Below are 22,345 nucleotides of genomic sequence, written 5' to 3'. Positions count from 1 at the left end.
TGTTCATATGGGTAGTTTTGGACTGTTGTGTTGTTTAGATTGGAGATCTCGTTGGTAGTCACATAGGAGGATTATTTTTCCTCCTACGTAACTACCAACGAGATATGTTGGGCTTGCATTGTTTTCGCTGAACTGGGGGAACCAGAGAGTTTGCCGAGGGGTCAGCTATACACAATGTCACTGTAAGGCCGGGGTTTTCAAACGGTGGGCTGTGACCCATAATTGGGTTGTGGCAGTAGGGGAATCAGGGAACGGACTTTGCTGATTGGCTAACATTTCAACACGCTAATGTCAACGTTTCACTCATTTAATGGCATGAAATATTTGGTGTCCATCCTAGCCAAACCTCCACATGGGAGGTAACGACATGAGAAAGTATAGGAACACCTGCTCCTTAGTGACATCCTACTGTGTGATCTTGCTCATGGAAGAGAGACATCTTGCTCATGGGTACCCGCAGCAGGTAAACCTCAGACAGCGGGGATTAAACACAGAACCTTTCAGCCTGGAGTCAAACACTGTAACCGCTGCAGTATCCTAAGGGGTGTGTCACTCATTTGAAATGGTCCTCTTTTATATGGTAAATGTTCCTCATTCATATAGCGCTTTTATCAAAAGTGCTTTACAGTGTGACTGACATTCACCCGTTCATGCACACATTCACACACCGACGGCAGTCATCCACGCAGGGCAACAGCCAGCTCGTCAGGAGCAATTAGGGCAACTAGTGTTCTCATCAGTTCAATGTATGTCGTCACTGTATCCTATCACCTGAAACCATTCCAGCGTAATCAAGAGTGTGCGTAAAACTAGGAAATCAATATTTTATTCTCCCCCGAAAAATCCAGCGGAAATAAGGAAGACCCTTTGAAAAGCGTGTTCCTAGTTGACCCTAACTGGGGTCTAGGGTGTTGACACATTCAGGTATTCAAGGAATGCCAGTGATTATAAGCTTGGCCAGAAATACTTCAGCAGCCTTAGATACAAGCGAGACGCTAAACTGTTGCTCCCATCTACAATTTCCCCCTGAATTTGATCATGCCCGTAAATACACAGCTGCTAAGGTTAATAATACATTACGTTTTGTGTCAAGTCATTTTCAACGGCGAACCACAAGCTTGTCAGTTTTGGGGGACTTTGGGGTTCCACTAGTAGTGGCTAGATTGACCCAAGCAGCTTAAACCCAAAACCCCTCTTACCACTTAGCTCTTAGCCTTTAGCACTTAGCAGTTAACCTGCTTACTGCAAAGCAAGTGCTGCTGTGTGATCGCGGCCCTCTCTCTACTGCCTATGGGGTCGACGCTAGCCATATCTAGATGAAAGGTCACCCACGGCCATGCATCGGCCAGGGGGAGGCCATGCATATGCCATCCTCCCCCCAGGGTCCCAGCGGAGGATTAGCGGCAGTGGGTATTATGCTCTTCAGGAAGGGATATGCTCTATGTACGGACTTAGCCCCCCCTTTACTATCACCACACATGGACTCATCTTTGGACCGAGTCCCACCTGCGTCATAGTACGTTTTTCAGAATGGACGGCGTCATGTTTTTTTGTTTTTTTTCCCCCCCCCCCCGCAAATCTAATTTATTCAGAGAGAAAAATAATCCCTGGTTTGATGAGCTTTAGCAGATCCGATGCATGAAACAATTTAAAATAACAAAAAATTGGTTGAAATGTAATAAGCAACCAGTTATTGTACAGTCCTGTACTGTGACATATTCCAAAATTGGTCATAGTTATGAAACAGAATATAGTGTTTTTATTGGTCTAACCCTTAGTCCCGCCCACTCACACTTGCAGACCCAATAACACAAACGTCCAAGTTTCACACTTAATGTAAAATAATAATCAACTAATTGACTTCAGAGTTAGATTTGGCGGGTGGCTCCCACCATCATGTGTTGGTGGGAGTCTCACTGACCATGCACCATGACTTGAGACCCCAGGATGCTGGGTACCAAGGGGTCCTCACTAGTGATGGATTTCATGATTCGTTTGCTTGAATCAGTTTGCATCGGTCAGTTCGAATCGTTCTAATTGTTCGAATCGTTCAGTCACGTTTCCGGTAGCGGTGAGTAGGTCAGGCTCATCTCCTCCCTCGTTCTCATTCTCAAGCGAATCACGGTCGTGCAATGGTGCAAACGATCATCAATCAACACAACAATACAACATTAACTAAGTTCCTTTCACCACCCACCACTGACACATTCAGCGAACGAACAGCGACTCGCGAGTCAGCGCGTCAGCGACTAGTGGGTGGGTCTGGGAGTCGAGTCTCGGAGAACGAACGATACGAACGAGACGAACGAGACTAACTGAAACGGGGGAATCGGGTCGGTTCGTTCTTGTCGAAGAGTCGTTCGTTCGAACTGATTCGTCGCGAACGACCCATCACTAAAGCTCACAAGACAACAACAAGTCATCTGGGTGCGGAAGTCTGGACATTGTTCCATTGTGAAATGTGCTCCATCACAGCTAAGGAAGTGTTGAAATGTGGTCTTCAGGCCATCACTTCCCTATGGCTGTACTGTCTCCATGAACAAACATGTGGGATCAGCTCCTCCTTCTAATGCTATTAGCGTGTGGACTTTCAATTGCAGTTATCTTTATGGCTTTTAACCATTATTATGGCTTGCGTTTGCATGGTGTGGGTGTGTGTGTGAGTGGGTGAGTGAGTGAGGGGGTGGGTGGGTGCAAGTGAGTGAGTGAGTGAGTGAGTGAGTGAGTGAGTCAGTGAGTGAGTCAGTGTGTGTGTGTTTGTGTTTGTGTTTGTGTGTGTGTGTGTGTGTGTGTGTGTGTGTGTGTGTGTGTGTGTGTGTGTGTGTGTGTGTGTGTGTGTGTGTGTGTGTGTTCACTAAGCAAAACATCAGCAGGTTTAACAGAAGATTTCCAACTATTGGAAGAAGCATAATGGGATGTATGTTTAAAACTTTGTAGACAAAATATGAATCAAACTCTTAGTGTTAAACAATATATTACTCTTTTGTGTAATGGGTCAATATGTTGTATGCTGTGTGTAACATATATATATATATATATACAGTGTCAGCTTACTATCTCAATTTACTATTTCCGGTACAACATGCCACACTCATTTGAATTTGAATATACTAGATGGAAATTATGAATTAAAAGTCCCCTGAAATAAATTAATAAAATAAAGTATTCATTTTGAAAACTACCTTTTTAAAATAAATAAAAATGTATTGCCTAATTTATTGATCTCTGTTCTTATTTCATAGCCATATATATTTATTTAATATTGACTCAAAGGAAATGTCATAGTAAAGTTCCTTCCGATATAGAATGAACCGTCAAATGCGGTCCAATACTGGCCTCAAGTGGTGACAATAATGCACCACAAGGTGCTTCATCAGTTAGTGGACGAAACCTTACCTAACGCTTATGTGTGTGTATATATAACTATATTATTTTTATAATAAATAACTATATTACTTATAAATCTTAGCCTATAAAATTTACTTTACTTTTTTTTAACTAACCCAACACGAGTGACAATTCAGTCATTAGTATTGTATATATTATATATTCATAACTGAATAGAGAAACGGTTCATTGTTTGCTCACCTTTAAAGTGTAAACGTGCACACTTGCCAGTACAAACCACGGATTTGGAAGGACTTGTAGCGCACAAGGAGTTAATTACGATATCATAATCAACCTTATCACCCCATTAAAAAAACTGCCCCTTTAACGCTCTTTCTTGGTTGTTTATGTAGTCGACCTCTCTGTTCAGCTGGTCAGCACAACGAAGCCCTCCTATTGGCTGACGGCGGCCACGTGACACTCTCGCTCGTCGCCACCGTACTTCCGCCTGTGTGGGTTTTTTTTTTTTTTTTACGGCGGAACCAAGCGGAGCGCTCAGAAGCGAAAACACAGGCTAACCGCTGGTTGTAACGTAAACAAAGGCAATACTACACGGTACTAAACAGCGACTGGTCGTTCCGCACAGCGACCATGTTGCCCGGCGCGGTGCTGGTACTCCTGGCTCTGGGCTCCTCCGCTGTGGACCAGGCGGCTGCAGACAGACAGCTGGTCTACGTGACTGTGGTGAGTGTTGCTGGAGTGTTACATGAGACAAGACGTATACAACAACAACATCTCACTGCATATGTATGGACATGCGTCCGTCTGTCTGTCGGGCTTTATAATGTCTCTCTTTAATTTGGTTTGATCAATCAATTTCCAACCCCAACTTAATTGGAAATTAATGGATATATATACACATGTAAAACCTGTAGTCAAAAATGCAATGGATTTTTTTTGTTGCCAGCAATACCATGCATTATTTTTTGTTGTCAGTCCAGTTTTTTGTTGCCAGGCCGTTTGACAGGGCAGAATGAAGTAAGGAGAAGGGCCCACGGTCCATTACACGAATGGAATGAAGTGTTTACAACGACAATTGACATACAGGCTTACGCTGCCACTCGGGTATGCTTGCTCTGACCGTTTGAGGCCAACACATTTTCACTGCCAGCTTTTGTAGCAAAAGAACTCAACTGGCACCCAAGAAGAAACACACCGTCACAAAGATAAAATACGCCTGTTTCTCTGTAGATATTGGCTTTTCCAATGATCATGTGAAGGGAGAAGAGGACCCGGGTTCCAGTGACCCGGATAGGGGTCACCACACACTATTTAAGATGCATACAAACAGGTGAACCACCTGACATGCCTTACCCTGTTGCGTTCCTGCTCTCTCTTAACTGAATGCACAAACTGTCAAGGGTCGGTGCACTTGTGGACTACTTAGGGTGTCACCATTTTGTAAGGTTGTCCAAAACAACAATTTCGGTTCCCCACATACTGCACTACTGAATACCCATATTGCGCGGTAAGAAAAGCGCACCACTGATGCACCCTTATTCCTGCAGTATGTCCTACGATACATGCGTAGCGTTTTTCATTGTCTGTCTGATTCCTCCAGAAGGGATGGTCTGGTACGTTTAACATTTACCATCATACTATTATCTTGTCAAGAGTCGATGGGAAGTGACAAAATATCAATCCATCCGGCCTCGATGGTCATGTCTCGTTAAAACGAATGATTGTTTCCTAAACGGTAATTGGTAATTAGGTAAAGTCAAAGTAATTGAAACCCCCCCGTACCATTTGTAAGCTAAGGTCAAGCCTTTACTATTAAGCTACATGTCGGCATTGACATTGCAGGTGAAAATGTTGTGAAATCTATCATTTCAGTCCTGTGGAATACATGGGGAAAAAAAAAAATGTTTCAAACATCTCTACATTTATTTTCTGACTATGGCATGTTGGATGTAGCTCATAAACGTGCAATGGGGGTTTCGAGTCCTACCACAATTGTCAGGCTTAACTGCTTCGTGTCTCTTTAAAAGGTCACAACGTGTCCCATTTGATTATCACCACTGCACACATTTGAACATTTGCATGACAACTTTCGTGGATCATGCTGATGAAGGATTTGTAGCTCCATATTGACTCAACACACAACCTATAATAGTTATGCTTTGCATAATGGTCCTGAAATGACCCAACAGCACTATTGATAATAGTGCTGGGTCACTTAAGGGTTATGCCATTGGACGAAGTGAGTTGGAACAGGCCGTTTGAATACATGCCCCTGATCCGATTGGCTGTCCTTATCTCAACCGTCATGTTACAGACTTCAATCAGGTTAGAATGCATGTTCTTAAGTTGAAACAAATCCCACAAAAGTGGGTCAGACGTGAATTTGACTTTCTGCCGTATTGTTCTCAAAGATTTCACCAGATACCGCGTACAATGGGGTCCGGCCTAGGTAGGTGGTGTGTTTGATGAGGTGATATGCTTCATAGGATGCTCAGTATTGCAGTAGATTTGTGAGACCATCCAGCTATTTAAGTTTGCCTCATGAATATCAAGTGTGTCTTTGGCTCGGCAGAAAGTGATTTTCACACATGGGCATTGCATTGTTCCAAAAACTCTGGCCAATCTAATTGAATAACTAAGAGACACTCACTGGTTGAGGATTGTATTTATTGTTAAGCAGTCAGATATGGTTTCGCCTCTACTTTACTAAGCCACTTCATCTGGAACTTTATAATTAAAAATTCTGGAACTTAGCCACTTTATAATTTACAATTTACACTTTATACTTTACACTTTTTTATAATGTATAATTTATATTTTATACTGTTTATACCGTCTATTTTGTTTGCCCTATTTGTTGTTGTTTGTTCTGTTTGTCTTGTCTTCTTTAGCATTTTGTTTAGCGGGGGATTAATAAAGTTGTATTGTATTGTATTTCCCCCATCCCTGTCAGAGTCCTGTCTCTGACCACCACTGTAAGTTGAAGACATCTTTTCCCTGCCCTGACGCCCCTCCCTGTCCCATCCCTTTCTCAGACCTCCAGTTAAAGTTGATTCATATGTTTCACCTTCATCCTGTTCTCATTCTCCTCCCTGCAAGTGCTGCATCTAACCCCCTTTTGTTCCTAAAGCAATTAATCAATGGAGCAACTGAGTGGTTTGGTATTAACATCAACAGATCCCGGTCTCTGACCCCCACTTTTAGTTGATTAAATCCTCCTCCGTGCCAGACACAGGTTTCTATCCATCCGCTACACTTGAGAAATTGATCAACTGATGTGTAAATGCCCCTTTTCTTGTCTTCACTCTTGAATCTGGTTGGAAGTAAGGCAAAAACATACTTTCCTTCGGGAGTAGCCTTCCGTGCATATTTCTGTCCAGTTTTGTTTGGTCTATTTCATACAAAAGTTTAGAGTGCTCTGTCGTTTTGCTACACTGTCCTCCGGTTTCACAATAGTTTCTCTTTAAGTATGTGCAATCTGTGGGGTTCCTTGTATCATGAGCTGAAACTCCCTCCCACTGAGTGAGTGGGTGCCGACTGGTCTGCAGAGGGAAACCTATAGTGAGCTCACAAGACCAGGGTGATCATGTCATCATGAGTGTGATGTTGAAGATCAACATCCTTGCGGGGTCCTTCAATCGCTGCCTGTTTCCAGAGCCGTCATTGACCTTGGAGCTATCAGTGCTGTCCTAATAATAACCATTATAGCTTTCTATGAAATAGAAACCTTACCGTGGCCTGTCTTTACAGTCCATGTCACAAGACTGGCCTTGTGCCTCCATCAGACTGTGGATTTGAAGCCATGCGCTGACAGACATCACATTCAGCCAATCAGATTCTCTTCCCGAATCCAGACCGAAGAACGTCAAACACAGCACATGTCTTTTCCTCTGATAAATAAATGCACCGGCCACCTTAATGTTTGTTGTATTGCTGTTTTAACATCTATATCTGCAAAGCTGTATGCTATGGCTGCATCAATGACATCAGTTTCCTGATGTGTGCAAAAGTGAATTGAATGAAGGCCCTGTTGGCTTTCCATAGCCCTATGTCGGTAATTGACCGCTAACGCAGCCACCTGTCTCCATCTTTTGTCTCTTCACGGTGCTTCCCTCCGATCGCCACCTTCCTATCGGTCAGCTGTTTCGCCATGGCGATAGATCGCCAGTCAAGGCGTACCCTATGGACCCCTACCAAGAGAGCGCGTGGCCACAAGGCTTTGGCCAACTGTCGCAGGTGAGCTTACAGAAACGGGGACTTGGGCAAAGTCATGCGCTGACTTTTGATAACCTTGCTAATGGCAACTCTGGGGCAGGTCAGTGACTAATTTGGATGGTTCTTGTGTCTGTCTGTCTGTCTTGTGTTTCTGTGGTCAGGAGGGCATGAGACAACACTATAACCTGGGCCAGTTCCTCCGGGGGCGATACAACGGGTTTCTGAACGAAACGTACGACCGTCGCGAGGTGAGCCGTTTTTTACGATACACCACTGCATCGGTCTACCCCTCCGGCAAACCTTCCTGTGTGGACTGATTTTGGTCGTGACACGTTTCATCACACCCAACCGTTCTCTTCAGTGGATGTTTTAACGACAAACCAAAAAGCTTGATTTTAAATTGAACTTGAAACAATTACCAGGGCGAGCATTAGACTTAACTTAAGTCGAATGCATAAAAAATGTAAGGGTGTTTAAGGGTGTTTGAGGTTGTCGTGGTTTCTGGAAAGTCAAACGAAGTGAAACTAAGCCACAACGAACTGCTATACGTGTCAAGTCAACACTTTAAACGCTATATTTTTGAGATGCATAGCTAGCCTGATCGTCATTTTGACATTTTGTATTTAGTTTCACTTCATGATTTAATTCGTAAATCCTGAATCTCGGAGCAGTGGGCGGGGATTCAGGGTCGGGTACAAGTGAAGTCCATAACCTCTCTATTCCTTGTTCCTTTTTTTTAAATTTCCATCCATCCATCCATCCTTCCGTTTGGTTTTCAGCTGCATGTTCGCAGTACAGACTACGACCGCACCTTGATGAGCGCGGAGGCCAACCTCGCAGGTAGGAGCGCCTGTCCTTCCACGAACACAGCAGTATTTGTACTAGTAGGAGTCGTACTCCTACTAGTAAACGACCATTGAACCACCAGGGCTCAAGACTGTGACCGTTTATTATGTGGATGCGGGGTAATGATTTCCTAGGTCGCGTCAGGGCCAGCCAAAATAAAGATCCATTGCCCTCTATCAGGGTTCCCCCCCCCCAAACAAGGCGTTGGTTGGCTCTGTGCCACCATGCTCTGCTCCAGCAGCACCGTGTCACGATACAAAACGGAGGTCTTGAGAGGGGCAGTTAACACGGCCCACTTAAGTTCCAGTTTAGACCCAAAAAGGGCTAAAAGGGTGGGTGGTACACTATGACATTGCACCACGGTACTCACACTTTGAAGACGAGAGCTTGCGGACAAAATACAAAAACGCACAACATCTTGCGTTGTTTAAAAAAAAGAAAAAAAAGCCAGATTGAAAAAGGTTGTTTGAGGGTCTACTTTCCCCAAAAATGTAAATAACTGCTATTTGTCTTTGTAGAGCAATTTAGGATATATACAGTATATATGTATTTTTGAAAGCATTTAGAATTGTTTTTAAAAGTGTTTTAATTCGCGATCCTTAATGTCCTAACAAGTGGCAGGTATGCATTCATGTGTCTCGCAATAAGGGCGAGAGATAAGTGAACGTGCGCCTCCTCAAAAACCTTGATTCTTTTTGCTGATTCAGTTTGCTGATTCAGTCCTCAGGCGAGGGGAAGGGTTATCACGCGGACAAGTGTATATCACAGTGGGGAAGGAAAAAGGGAAGTGGGTTCCGTTAAGTCTTCAGAAATGTAACCTAAGCCGGAAATCACAAGGGCAACCGCATTACCTTTGCCATGGTGAAATGAGGATGCCGGACTCTACACTAGAGTCCATTTCTTTTGTGTTATTCAAATACATGTCCTGAGTTATGACTTTTACTTAAAACCGAAAAGTTAAAGCTAAATGGTTTCATGAAATACTTTGTTAGTAGCACATAAAAGTAAAACATGTGACAGTTTGGCAACCCTTCACAGAACTCAAAGAGATAAAGCAAAAATGGATAAGCATGATCTCTGGGGAACAATTGGCCGTTTCTATTCAGATTGGTTGAAATTGGTTCCAGGTTGCCCCGCAACCCTCCTCACCCTGACTCAATCAGAAAGACAAATTGCTTGACCTTTTTGTTTTTGTGTGATTTGGCCTAAAACCAGGAGGCCAGCTACTGCAACTGACCAAAAAAGGCACACAAAAGCATTCTCCATTAAACCAGGAAAACCTCCCCTGCCGACTAAATTTAATCTCCCCAACTTCTGATCGACTTATTTACAACTTCCTGTGGGCTAATGTCTCGATTCAGGCTTTCGCCGTCTCTACTCGCTGCAACCAGATTAGGGGGCGGGGGTGTAGCCAGAATGTTTGATTGACGTTACCTGGTGACCCTAAACAGCCAATAACGGGTAACTCATGCAGTAGCCCGGTTTAACCCATAGATGGCCATTTGAGGCCATATATATACATCACATCTTTTACACTTTGCGTGTAATTACGATTTAAACAAGGATTAATCCATAGCACCAATATGTCACCCACTACATGACTTTTCATCTGCAAGACAGGGTTTAAAAAGTTTGTTTTACATTTAAACCAGTGATGTATAATGACTATCATTTAGGACCAGAATCAATCCTTGGCACCACTAAGTAACACACACTAGATGGCTTTTCATCTGCAATACAGTGTTTTACTTTATGACCACGATCATTAAGCATTATTCCATTATTCCGTTTCCGTTCCCAACAGCTCTCTACCCCCCCAGCGGTCAACAGGTCTTCAACCCAGACCTGAAGTGGCAGCCCATACCGATCCACACCGTTCCCCAGGACCAAGAGAATGTAAGCGCCTGGTGGATGGGTGGCTTGGGGCAATCGACCTTGAGACTTTTCTTATTTCTCCATCTCTAAAAGCCCTTTGGTGTGAACGCGGCTTTAGACACACAAACCAAATGTGTGTGTCGAGTTTTCTCTTTCGTCTTTAGTCTGTTATTTATTTTCTATCTTTTGGTTCTCATCGATTTGATTTTTGCTCCGTTGTACGTTTTGCATGTCATCGTTTTGTTTTCGGCGTGTTGGCCAGCAGAAATAAAGTGTACTTCATCTGAACGTCTACCCCCCCCTCCCGTGTGTAGCTGCTGTCGTTCCCGACGAATAACTGCCCGCGCTACAAGCAGCTGATGGCCGAGACGGAGAACAGCCCAGAGTTCATCAACATGACCACCAAGTTCTGGGTAACCCTCCCCTGAACCCCCCCCCCCCCCATCGCTCACAAGCTCTGAAGGCTCAAGCACACGGACCCCCTGCAAAAACAATTTGTTTAGACTTTTTTTTTGCATTTCAAAAAGCTGTACGATGTGAGCGAAGACAATATAGCCGGGCTACAGAGGGCGCTGGGCGCGCCTTGCACCGTTAATAACAAACGTGATTGTGTTTCTGTTTTCAGGACTTTATGGAAATGGTGCAGAACAAGACGGGTCAGAACAACACCAACGTGGAGACGGTGTGGAGCGTCTATGACACGCTCTTCTGCGAGGTGAGAACAACGCACGCACACACACACACACGCATGCGCGCTACTGGTTTGGGTGTTTCGCGAAAGTCTGCAAAAATACCCTGAAGTCTGAAGCCCACATGAGCTCATCTACTGTACCAGGGAGGATCTCTGTGTCTCGCTCTCGACCACAACCACAAAAGGACAGATCCTCTTTTATGCTGTACGTTAGTCAATAACGTTTTGTTTCGAGGGAACCACAGATAACGAGTCCCTATGTGAAAGTACAGACATTCTCTAAAGTAACCGTGTCATGCGCTACGCGAGTTAACCTTTTGAGATTAAAGTAAGATAAATTATGAACAGGAGTGTGTGGTGTCCCCAGACAGAAGCAACGCTCCAGAAAGCAGAAGTGCGAACCTCTTGAAGGCTTGTGTTAATAGAATAACTTTCATGTTGTATTTTTATTTATTTGATTTAATTTTTTTAAGATCACCATATGACCATTACAATACAAAAACATGAATACACGTTATATGTTCCACCATGGATTAGCAACAGCCAATCAAAGATGCATACGGTGGGGAAAATGCTCACGATTAGAAAAGAGGTGGCATGCTTAAAGTTACCTTTGGACCATCAACATGGGGTCCTATAACATGATGGAACATTGAAATCTCATGTCAAAGGACATGGCAAGGCTTGATCTCAATTGAATGCAAAATCATTCACAAAAGACCTAGCCTGACAAGGTATGTTCCTGCGCTTGACAAATTAACACCCCACATATACACCACATATTTGGCAGAACACTTTTTTTAATGAGCTCAGCAAAATAATTGAACGATTTATATACGATTTTATATACGTTATATACGGAACTGAAACCGCACCGAGAGAGAGAGAGGGGTGTGTGTGTGTGTGTGTGTGTGAGTCCTACTACCGATGAGGCTTTTTACAAGAACGCACTTAAACAGACTGATTGACTCTGGTTCAAAATTTTAGAAAAGATGCACACACCAATCTGTGTGTGTGTGTGTGTGTGTGTCCCCATCCAGTCGCGCCACAACCTCACCGCTCCACCGTGGGTGACTACAGACGTCATGGAGAAGCTGAAGATACTGAAGGACTTTGGATTCCAGGTTTGTGCAGAAGCGTGGCCCTGTAATATCCCCTGTGGTTGGCTGGGAACCAAGAAGTGAAACTAGGCCTGGGAGGTGCACAATTAGGTTTCTTTTTTTTGGGGGGGGGGGGGGATAACACAAAGTTTTGAATTTTATAATTGGAAGGGTTGAACTTTAAATTAAATATCAGTTTGACAGTTAAAGCTAAAGTTCGTTGGACATTCTGAGATAAAACGCAACCGAGCCTCAAGGTTACCAGCAGTACCCCCACGCTATGTCCACCGGCCTCTCAGAAAACTGTCGACCGTAACTTTTCAGCTGTAGCAGTTGTGTAACGAGGTCAGAATGTTGTGGTGTCGGGCAAGATTTAAAAAAAAAGAATGAAGTGTCAGGATAGTCATTTTTCTTGCTAATAACATGGATACATTTTTTATGAAAATCGTTGTAACTGAAATGCATTCCTCAACACACTGTTAGATTCACTACTCTGCAATACATGATCATTTTAGGTGTGGCATCAATTTTTATCACTCGATGGTTTGACATGAAAATGAATGGGCGGTGAAATGTAATTGTGACACGTGGCGATGTCGTGTTAATGAGCCTTTTCACTCACAGATCATGTTTGGCGTCTACAAGCACCAGGAGAAGTGCAGGCTGCAGGGAGGTGAGTGTGTGTGTGTGTGATGCAAATGAGCCAAGGATTGTGACAAAGTCCTTGCTTAGCCGTCGCTGTGGCTAGCTAATAGTTCTAATTAGTTTTATTGAGAAAGAAGAGGGAGTCCCGATACAGTGGTTGTCACTGCTCTGATCTGGTTATGGAGTGTTTGCTCACGTCGCCCCCTTGTGGCCGCGTGGCCGCATCACACCACAACAGAAGACAAACGTGATTAAAAACCTGCAAGGGTTCAAAATTGTTCAAAGACCGACATGGCCAGTGGAAATGACTCCTCTTACTCCTTTGACTCGCCGTCACAGAGATCCGCAAGATCGGTTTCCCGACAACTGATCAAACCGTCTAATTCGATTTTTTAATTTTCTGATCCAGGTGTGTTGCTGGGGGAAATCGTGAAGAGCCTCTCCAAGAGGGCGGAGGCGAACGCCAACGAGCCCCTCAAGATGACGATGCTCTCAGCGGTGAGGCCGCTGTCGTGTCGTGACCTCATCGGCCCTGAAGTGGGCAGCATGCTTCTTTGATGTGTTTAATAAACGGTGGCCTGTTCGCTGAGACCAAAATAAAGGTGGAAAAAATTATGGCACATTATGGCACGTGTAATAGGCCAACAACCCCTGATATATGTCAGCCCACTCCTTGGCCACACTCCCGTAGCCTTGGAAACTGTATTTACACAATGTAAAACTCCTGATCTAGTCCTATAGAAATGGGCTAGTGTGTAAACAGATAGATTTGTTCTCCATTGGATGTGAGCTGCTCTGCTTGGACAGGATTTAGGAAAGATGCAACGTGTAACCCGTAGTAGGCGTGGGCGGTATGGCTAAAAGACATATCACGATATAACTTGATCATATTGATCGATATCGATAACTATTGATCATTTTAATTGGATTTAAGCACTTCTGTTTAAAGCTTAACATGACCATCCACTGTTCTTCATTGATAAATACTCCAATGTCGATACAACAATGAAAAACACTCAAATATTGTAAATAAGTACGGAACCGTGTTTGTGTAACAAACCCAGCTGCTAGATTCGGTGGTCCAGTCTCTTATCTGTATATATATTGAACGTGTTTTTATATTGATATTGATCAAAGGTCTATCACGATACGATAATTGATTGTTTTATTGCCCAGGCCTAACCCGTAGTGTGATTTTGGCATTAGAGAAGCAAAACTAAAGGTGTGTGTGTGTGTGTGTGTGTGTGTGTGTGTGTGTGTGTGTGTGTGTGTGTGTGTGTGTGTGTGTGTGTGTGTGTGTGTGTGTGTGTGTGTGTGTGTGTGTGTGTGTGTGTGTGTGTGTGTGTGTGTGTCCCCGCTACAGCATGACACTACGGTGGTGGCGCTGCAGTCCAGCATGAATGTGTTCAACGGCATCCAGCCCCCCTACGCCTCCTGTCACATGATCGAGCTCTACAGGGAGGACAACGGGTGAGACGTCAACACAACACACACACACACACACACACACACACACACACACACACACACACACACACACACACACACACACACACACACACACACACACACACACACACACACATATACATATACATATACATATACACACACACACACACACGCGGCACATTCGTTTTGAGTGTTATCCATTTTTTCATTCCTTCATATTTCACCGGGGTATACGGTTTAAGACGGTAGATTTGTGTTAAAAATGCAATTAACTACGACATAAAAGCTGAGCTGCTGGTGAAAGCAGTCATTGTTGCGCGTATGACAGCACATGACCTCGTCTAGCCTACAAATTCTGTGTGTCTAATATGCAATTTGCCAACTCGGACGAGTCCTGCTCCGTTTTAAATAATTATGGCCTATAGACTAATGATAGAGACGACATAAGTACCCTTCAATCATTATTATTATTTTTTTTAAGTCTGCCATAGTTTCCACCAATGTGCTCACATGGAAAGTAGGTTTAACCTGGATTATACACGGTCCATGTGCACGTCACCCCCACCGGAGTGCCACTGGCCACGCTTTTTTTTTGTTTACCCTGCTTTTTACCGTAGTGGAGCTAGCGGGAAACGCTTCTAGACGGCCGGGTTCATAGCAGGGTTAATTGCGTTTTAGTTAGGCTATTGCTTAGGGCAGGGTCCTTTTTGTAATTCGCCTATTGTGTATGAATATTGACGCACCGAAGGCTCTATAGAGAGGAGTGCTGCTGCCCGACCGTCCCTATGCGCAGATATAACTTGCATCGCTAGACACACACACTCCTACCGGTGATCACGTCGTTAGTTCCCAGCTTCAGACCCACACTGTCGTTCGGTGTGAATATCTGATTGATATCCAATATCTTTCTAACTTCGAAATGTATATACTTCAAACTATATAAACCACTATTGAGATGTGTGAATGTTTAGACGCACTACCACAGCAGCGCTTATGTATTTTAGGTTGCCTAGTGACAACTGGCCGGGGACTACAGCTGGAAACGAGCCAAATAGGCTAAAGCTGCTCCTTTTACTGTACAGTTAATCAAAGGGGGCTGTCCACGAAACTCTGAACAAATAAACTAAACTATGCTGCTAATAAATGTCTGGAAAAAACGTGTCAAATGCCGGGCTAGACACTGATCGTTGTTGAAGCAACCTTTCAGTGTCAACAACAATGCAATGGCAAATCCTGCTTCAAAACTTTAAAACACAGAAACGCTCCATTTGGTGTATTTAAACTCCCATCCCTCCTCCAGGTCCATGTCCGTCTCTATGTTCTACCGCAACGACAGCCGTCTGGCCGAGCCGTACCCGCTGGCCCTGCCGGGCTGCGCTCAGGACTGCCCCCTAGAGGACTACGTCAGAATCACAGCCCCCTTCATCCCGGACGACTGGAAGAAGGAGTGCCAGGTGCCCTCGTCGTTCAACGACAAAGGTTTGTGGCAAACGACAACATCAACAAGGGACTGGAAAAATGGCTTGTTTAGCAAAAATCTTTCAGACACTTTAATATCTCGTGTTGGTAAACCCAGGTTTTGGCATCTTGGCGGCTTGCTAATTATTATTATTAATATTTTTTTATAATTAACTTATAATTAACTTAATTAATTGTGGACTGCCTCGAGGGAAGTTGAAAATGATACAGCAGTTTGACGTCGTACTGTACACACCAGACAAAACAAAAAGAGAAAACGCAATATTCAGGTGACATGAAACATGATAATCTCTCAGGCACACAGACGACCTAGTTTCAGGTCTTGTGGGTGTGGGTGTGTGTTTTGTGTGATGCTGTTTTCCGTTACACTGTATTGTATCTCATTTACAATCTTGGGGCATTGAAAAATTGTTCAGACACAAGCCTCCATATCAGATAAACCTTTTCCTGCTCTGGCAACGTTCACACCTATCATATTTCTGAAAACGCATTTCCCCCCCACCGTTTAAAAAGATGAAATCAAATCCCGGATGTCATGAATAAACTGTTTTTTAAATATCTATTTCACATGAATAAATCACGACAGAAATACACAGAAAACTGAAAAGTTTTAAAAATCAATCGGTTTTGGAAGTCCTCCAAAAGGAACATTTTCAGTGACCGAAAAAACTTATTTTCTTGTATTTTCTTGACTGTTGGACAAAAGCTGATAAAACTCTTCACTTTTGCATTTAATATGCAATTTGGTTAAAAAAAAGAAATCACTGCTCTAAGATTTACATCTGGGTCCAACGGCGAGACACGTTAAATCCGAATTTGCGGTACATCAAACTGTGTTTACTTGTGTGTACTTTGTGTGTACTACTTGCTCCTACCTGTAGTACGTGTGGCCTTAAACTCCTCCTCTTCCTCTTCCTCCTGCTCCACAGAGGTGGTGGTGGCGCTGGCCGTGTCCAGCTCCCTCCTCCTCCTCCTCCTGGTCCTCATCACGGCGCTCCTCTGCCGGCAGAAGCAGCCAACCACCAGCCGGGGATACCGTCACGTGACCAGCCAAGAGGGCGCGGCGGGCGAGTATCACTCCTGACAGAGGGGCAAGCTCCTCCCCCGAAGGGGCGTGGCCGACCTGTGGGACAGCAGCGACTGCGACGACCTCTGAGAGATTTGGACACCATGTTCCACATTTTACACCTGCTCGATCAAAAGGAAAAAACGAAATAATTTTTCCCTCCCCCAAGTGGACAAAACGATAAGGACGAACTTCCCAGGAGCACCGGCGTTTCTTATCGGAAAGGCCTTTTCGAAACGCGCAAACAAAATACAGATTCAAAGTTAAACAAGAAAAACACACTTGAGTACAATTCCATTTAAATACTCTAGTTTACTGGGTACTCTATGGCCACTACTCGACAACAACACAGTTCTACTTAGGTCTTCTAGAACGCGCTTCTTGGGGGGGGGGGGAAACCGGACCGCCCGGTCTATCGCAAGCTTTGTTATAGGGTCCAGACCAGCGTTCTTCGTGGTCATTCGTGTCACACACGTCGCTGAATGTCCCTGTATATTGAATCGAAGTAACTGCTGAAATGTTGCTCTACCTGCCATGTTCTGCTTTAGGATAGGATCAAGAGCTTACGTTTATAATAATGTGCCCGTCGAGACATTATTACGTTAGGTGTGGATGTGGGCCTGGTGCGCCTGGGCACGTCACAAACCAGTTGTAGACGGCGCGTTTAATTCTGCGTTTAATTTCACTCACGTGTTCAGTATTTTGGCGCTTTGAGCAGCTTTTGAGTATCTTCGTGCATCCTCTTTTCCTTTCATGGGCGTCAGTACAGTTATGCCTTAACATCACTAATTATTTTGATCATCTAGAGATAATCCTCAATATCTGAGTTCATCCAAGTGTTAAAAAAGTGAATACAAATGAATTTCTTTAGTTTTGTTTTTCAGTGTTTTTTTCAGCAAAGAGATTGAAGGTACTATCGACCCTTTTCACACAGGTGTCATTGTAGGACAAGCACGGGTGTCGCTCATGAAACTCATTATGGGTCTGCTTCTTGTAGGTGAGAGCCCTAATTAGTGTGGTGAGCGGCTGGCGACATTAAACTTGAATTGCAAATGTATATTTGTTTATGCCATTGAAATAACAATGCGATTTTTATTTGGTATCGTTTTGATCTAATGATAAATGAATGTAGAGCTGTCGCTGACTGAAATATTATTCATATCATTTATTTGGGGATGTTTAATACATTTGAACGGCTCATGTAATTTGAAATAAAAAGGCTCGATGCACAAGTTAACTACTGACTACTTATTCGTTCATTCATCCAACAATTACAATACAATTAAATAAGTTTATTAAGAGAGGAAGTCGAGGAAAGCAAGATTTTAAAACTTTCTGCCTCTCTGCTCCCTCTCTTTTTCTCCACAATTAAGAAGTGCTTTTTAAGAAGTGCTTTTCACACACCTGTGATTGACAGGCAATCAGGGAGGAGTTGTCCTGATTGGTCAGAAATAAACCGGGAGGTCTTAATCTAAATTGTCTCATACAGTCACACCTCTGTATGAGACACAATTTATTCTCGTTGAGCATTTCACTCAATTGACACTCAAATAATCGTAAAATTCTACATTCTACAGCGCCTTTAAGTTGCAGGGTTCACTTTCAGGATGGGAGTGGTTCAACCACTAGACAATCCTGTCCCCTAAAAAAACACTGTAGTCTAAACTGCTTTTCTGGGATTTTGAGCAAATGTTGCATTTTTTTGTTTAACACATTTGTCGTAATATCTGCTGTGTACATGTGTATGAATGACCTGCCGAGTTGTTGCCAAGGACATTTTAAACTAATTAAATGTTTCCAACTTGTTTTTGTGTGAGGGTTTGTTCCAAGTAAGTCTTGTTTGAGTATCTCCAGATACATTTCTGTTTAAATGCACCAGTTGTCCAGGTTCCTCTTAAATCTACTCAAATCGATGAATAACAACTTTTATTAGACAGGATCTGACCAATTTGTCCGTCTTAATTATGTACCTTCCCTCAGTTGTTAACCTTGGCCCTCTTTTCCGGATAAATAAGTTGTTGGCAAAGGGAAGAAATGCGTCCCCAAAAAACCAAAAACAGCCTTGGTTCAGTCCTCTTCCTGGAAACGAGAACGGCCTGCTGTGTTTGATACATGTTCAAGAAATTCTCAGTATGAATATGATTATGACCCTATATTGAACATTAGTAAATACACTGGTTGTTTCAGACACAACAGAGGTAAAGGTAAAGAAATACACTGCAACGTTACTTTTCACAAAGCAACACTTTTCAAGGGCATGTCCTGTGAACGTTATAATGATGCCTATAGCATGATTTTTATACATTATACATTTGACTTTAAAGCAAGACAAGGATCACTCGAGGGAATTCAGTTTTGACATAAAGTTAGTTTTAATGATTGTAGATGTCAACGTCCTTCTCCGGTGGAAAGTAAAACCATCACTTACGTAACAAGAAAATATTAAATTATTTGAATCCCAGGAAAACAGTGCACGGGAGCGGGAGCTTTCATTCATAGGTAGTGGTCGCCCTGCATACGTCATTAGTGCTCGTAAGTGATATTTAACACAGGGGGTTACATTCAATATGGCCACACGTGAAACAATGATTGCCAACAACAAATATGATTACGCCTACAGAATAAGCTAATAGGGCAACTAACAACACAATTTAATATAAATTATATTGAGGGTGAGTGTCTTCCTATAATTGTCGCAATTATTTTTAAGACGTGACTATGACCACCATGGTCACCTGAATACGTTTGATATGTGAAGGTCAGAGCTCTGATTTGAAATGCACCCGTCGATGGCACGTAGCTATGACGGAAAAGCGAAGGATGGCCGATAAGTGTGAGAGGCGGATCAATTGCAGAGATAGGCTCATATTCAATCAGTGATCGATTGACTGCTGAACACAGTAGACTCTGCTGTCCGATCTTGAGATAGCCCACACACATTGGGAACTGAATGCATTGACTTGTAGACTTACAGTTGATCACTCTTTCACATTCAAGTGTGGCAATGATTTGATGTTGACCACATATTATTTTAAAATTGGCCTATAGGCTATATGGTTGTATGAGTTGTATCAGAAATAGTGAAACTTAAGGCCTGGCAACAAGAGATTTTGGTCATAAGTTCAACATTAAAATTCAACTCAACTACTTAATGTAGTCCAAATTAAAACACAATATAATGACTGAGAAGGCAGGTTGAATAAAAGCACATTCACTAGGAAAATGACTTAATGATATTAAATGACTTAAATATGGTATTGAAACAAACTAATGTAAAATAAATGATCCAATTAGTCATATGAGGATGCGCACTGATTAGTTTCCAAGCGACTATCCAATAAGCATTCACCATCCATTTTCGTATTTCCACCACCAATTGAAATGTGCAAAACATACAACATAGTAAAGGAATGAAACTAGCATGATACAACGTGATTTGATGGCATGTTGAATTTGGATTAAATGGCAACACCAGCTAAGGAACGTAGACATACAGTACTCATTTTCCTGAAGGAAAGGCAAAAGAAGGGAGACGCGAAAAACATAAAACCGGATAAAGCCAGAGAATCGTACATTCAAATCATTTTCGTGCCGTTCTACATCGTGAGGCCTAGATACTATTAAGTGCAAAAAGTTGCTTCACAAACATCTAAACAATCTCTTGATGGGTTGTTGTGTGTTTTTTGGAGATGTCTTTTTTGTTTCCAGAGTTGTTTTAATGGCACCTCATGACCTCACCATTACAATCCTGGCTCTCGTCTCCCTACTTGCTTTTTCTTCTCCGTGACGATAAACTTCTGGGCCGAGAAACGTTTGTTTCGTTGGGTCAAGGTCTCACAAGTAGGACCAAGTGCTTTTTCTGTGTGTCTGTGAAGGTCCAATTCCTCTCTCTGCTTATTTTGTCGTCGAGTTCTCCGGCCTTTGACCTGTCCTTTAGCAATGAAAACGAAACAAATCCCTTCTTCCTTAATTAGAAAAATATATTTCTCATCCGCAAAATCTCCTTATTTCAACAGTCCCAACACTTTTGGATTGTGTTCTACTTCATGTGTTAAAACGAATGGACCTCGAAGACCATCTGGAATTCCATCATGACTCTGCTCACAGCGGTCTCTAGGTTCTTCAATGAACGACTTCAGCTAAATCGATTGCGTCGACCGGGGATACAAATGCTGGCTTAGGGTGGGAGGCAACATGCAAGAAGAGGACATGTTGGGAGGGTTTTGGATGGACCAGAAGCCGTGTGCGACCCCATGGTTCCTTCTCCCATCGCTGGGCCGTTTGTCTTTCGTCCAGGCAGCTTGGAAAAGCCAGCCTATCGTCAAACACCTGCTGTCTCCGAGATATCTCGGAGATCTCTGTGTTTTCAAGGGGCTGGATTTGGGCTTTTCACCGACGAGGGAATGTAAACGCCACACCATCAGACCAATCAGAAGAAGGTTAGCAGATGGACCAATGCAGATTAATCTGCAGGCCGGTCTAATCCCTATTCGTGATTACAAACCTTTCGAGTTAACTTGTGTCGTGATGTGTAAATGATGAACTATTATGAGTCGGGGTTTGGACCTCTGTGACATTTTGGGCTTTGCGTTTCTTCTTGAACGTCCACTAGTAGATATCAGCTTAATAGTCCCACGAGCATCACTGTGGGACTCTGCCTCACAGTGTGTCAATTCAAAATTCCTTTTGAAACTACACGTATGGTCAAATAGTTGCTCTTTAAATGTGTGTGTGTGTGTACTCTGTGGGACCTCACAAGGCCAGACTCAGTAGTTCCAGCTTAGCCTCAGGTAAAAGGGAACAGTGCTAAAAATGTCCGAGAGGAGGGACGCTCTTTAACTGCAACACGATATATATATATATTATCAAAATGAAATGTGCAAATTCTTGCGTTTTTAAGAGGTCGGCCATGCTGGTAAAACACTTTTGAACCGCTTTATTATTTCTCGTTTGTTGTCGTTGGCGGTTCTTCGGCTCTCGTTTGCGGTTTGAGCAAAACTAAACGGCTGAAGCCTGGAGTACTTCAGGCAACGCTGGAAGAGGAAACTACAACAAGTCACTCTGAACGGGGAGGTCCCGACGACCAACCTCAGACGACCAAAGTTATTCTTAAGCACTATTTGGGGTTTCCTTGAGTGGGAACTGTTTCAGGGGAAGGGGGGAGGAGGAGGAGGAGGAGGAGGAAGTCCCTAATTGGTCGGGGTGCAGTAGTAGTTCTGGGAGACGCAGTACTGGTTCTGCGGCGTGGAACAGTGATGGCTCTGGTGGTGCTGCTGCTGCTGCTGGTGGTGCTGGTGGTGGCGGCAGCCGTTGTTGTTCTGCGGCGTGGAGTAGAAGTTGTGGTGGTGGTGGTGTGGGTGGACGTGGTGGGGGCCCTGGGCCCCCGGGTAGGCGAACAGCAGCGGGGCGGTGGCGGCGGTGGCGGTGGCGGCGGTGGTGGCGCTGGCGGAGAAGGAGGCGGAGGTAGGGTGGGCGAGGGCGGGCGGGTGCCCGCCGACGCCTGTCAGGCTGCCGGTGCGCGGGACGGAGCCGTACCATGTGGGCGGGCCCGTCTGCGGCGTGGTGGAGAGGAGACTGTCCGAGAGAGAGAGAGAGAGAGATAGAGACAGACAGACAGGCAGGCAGACA

General features: G+C 43.7%; 2 protein-coding genes across 2 annotated transcripts in view; one reads left to right on the top strand and one right to left on the bottom strand.

Annotated features, from left to right (window-relative positions):
- The first annotated feature begins 3,876 nt into the window (after positions 1 to 3,876).
- Positions 3,877 to 18,507, top strand: LOC311369863 (lysosomal acid phosphatase-like). Its single transcript, XM_084488084.1, has 13 exons — positions 3,877 to 4,071; positions 7,489 to 7,584; positions 7,725 to 7,811; positions 8,343 to 8,403; positions 10,214 to 10,305; positions 10,599 to 10,697; positions 10,910 to 10,999; positions 12,016 to 12,099; positions 12,700 to 12,748; positions 13,130 to 13,218; positions 14,084 to 14,190; positions 15,473 to 15,651; positions 16,581 to 18,507. Exons 1-13 carry the CDS (start codon positions 3,979 to 3,981, stop codon positions 16,733 to 16,735), a joined length of 1,281 nt encoding a protein of 426 aa, XP_084344210.1. The 5' UTR covers positions 3,877 to 3,978; the 3' UTR covers positions 16,736 to 18,507.
- A 598-nt stretch (positions 18,508 to 19,105) lies between these two features.
- Positions 19,106 to 22,345, bottom strand: part of LOC311369725 (integral membrane protein GPR137B-like) — an 11,576-nt gene continuing 8,336 nt past the window's right edge. The window contains exon 5 of the mRNA XM_084487938.1: positions 19,106 to 22,291. Within this exon, the coding sequence (XP_084344064.1) occupies positions 21,907 to 22,291 (385 nt within the window). The 3' untranslated portion in view covers positions 19,106 to 21,906. The remainder of the gene's footprint in view (positions 22,292 to 22,345) is intronic.

Source organism: Micromesistius poutassou, assembly GCF_964030765.1.
Source record: "Micromesistius poutassou genome assembly, chromosome: 24".
Lineage (NCBI taxonomy): Eukaryota > Metazoa > Chordata > Actinopteri > Gadiformes > Gadidae > Micromesistius > Micromesistius poutassou.
The sequence above is the reverse complement of the archived record's forward strand: the minus strand, read 5'-3'. Positions and strand labels throughout refer to the sequence as shown.

Coding starts and splice junctions, on each gene's coding strand:
- LOC311369863 (XM_084488084.1), top strand. CDS start 3,979: ATGTTGCCCGGCGCGGTGCTGGTACTCCTGGCTCTGGGCTCCTCCGCT. Junction 10,698..10,909: donor ACATGACCACCAAGTTCTGG/GTAACCCTCCCC, acceptor TTCTGTTTTCAG/GACTTTATGGAAATGGTGCA. Junction 12,100..12,699: donor TGAAGGACTTTGGATTCCAG/GTTTGTGCAGAA, acceptor TTTCACTCACAG/ATCATGTTTGGCGTCTACAA.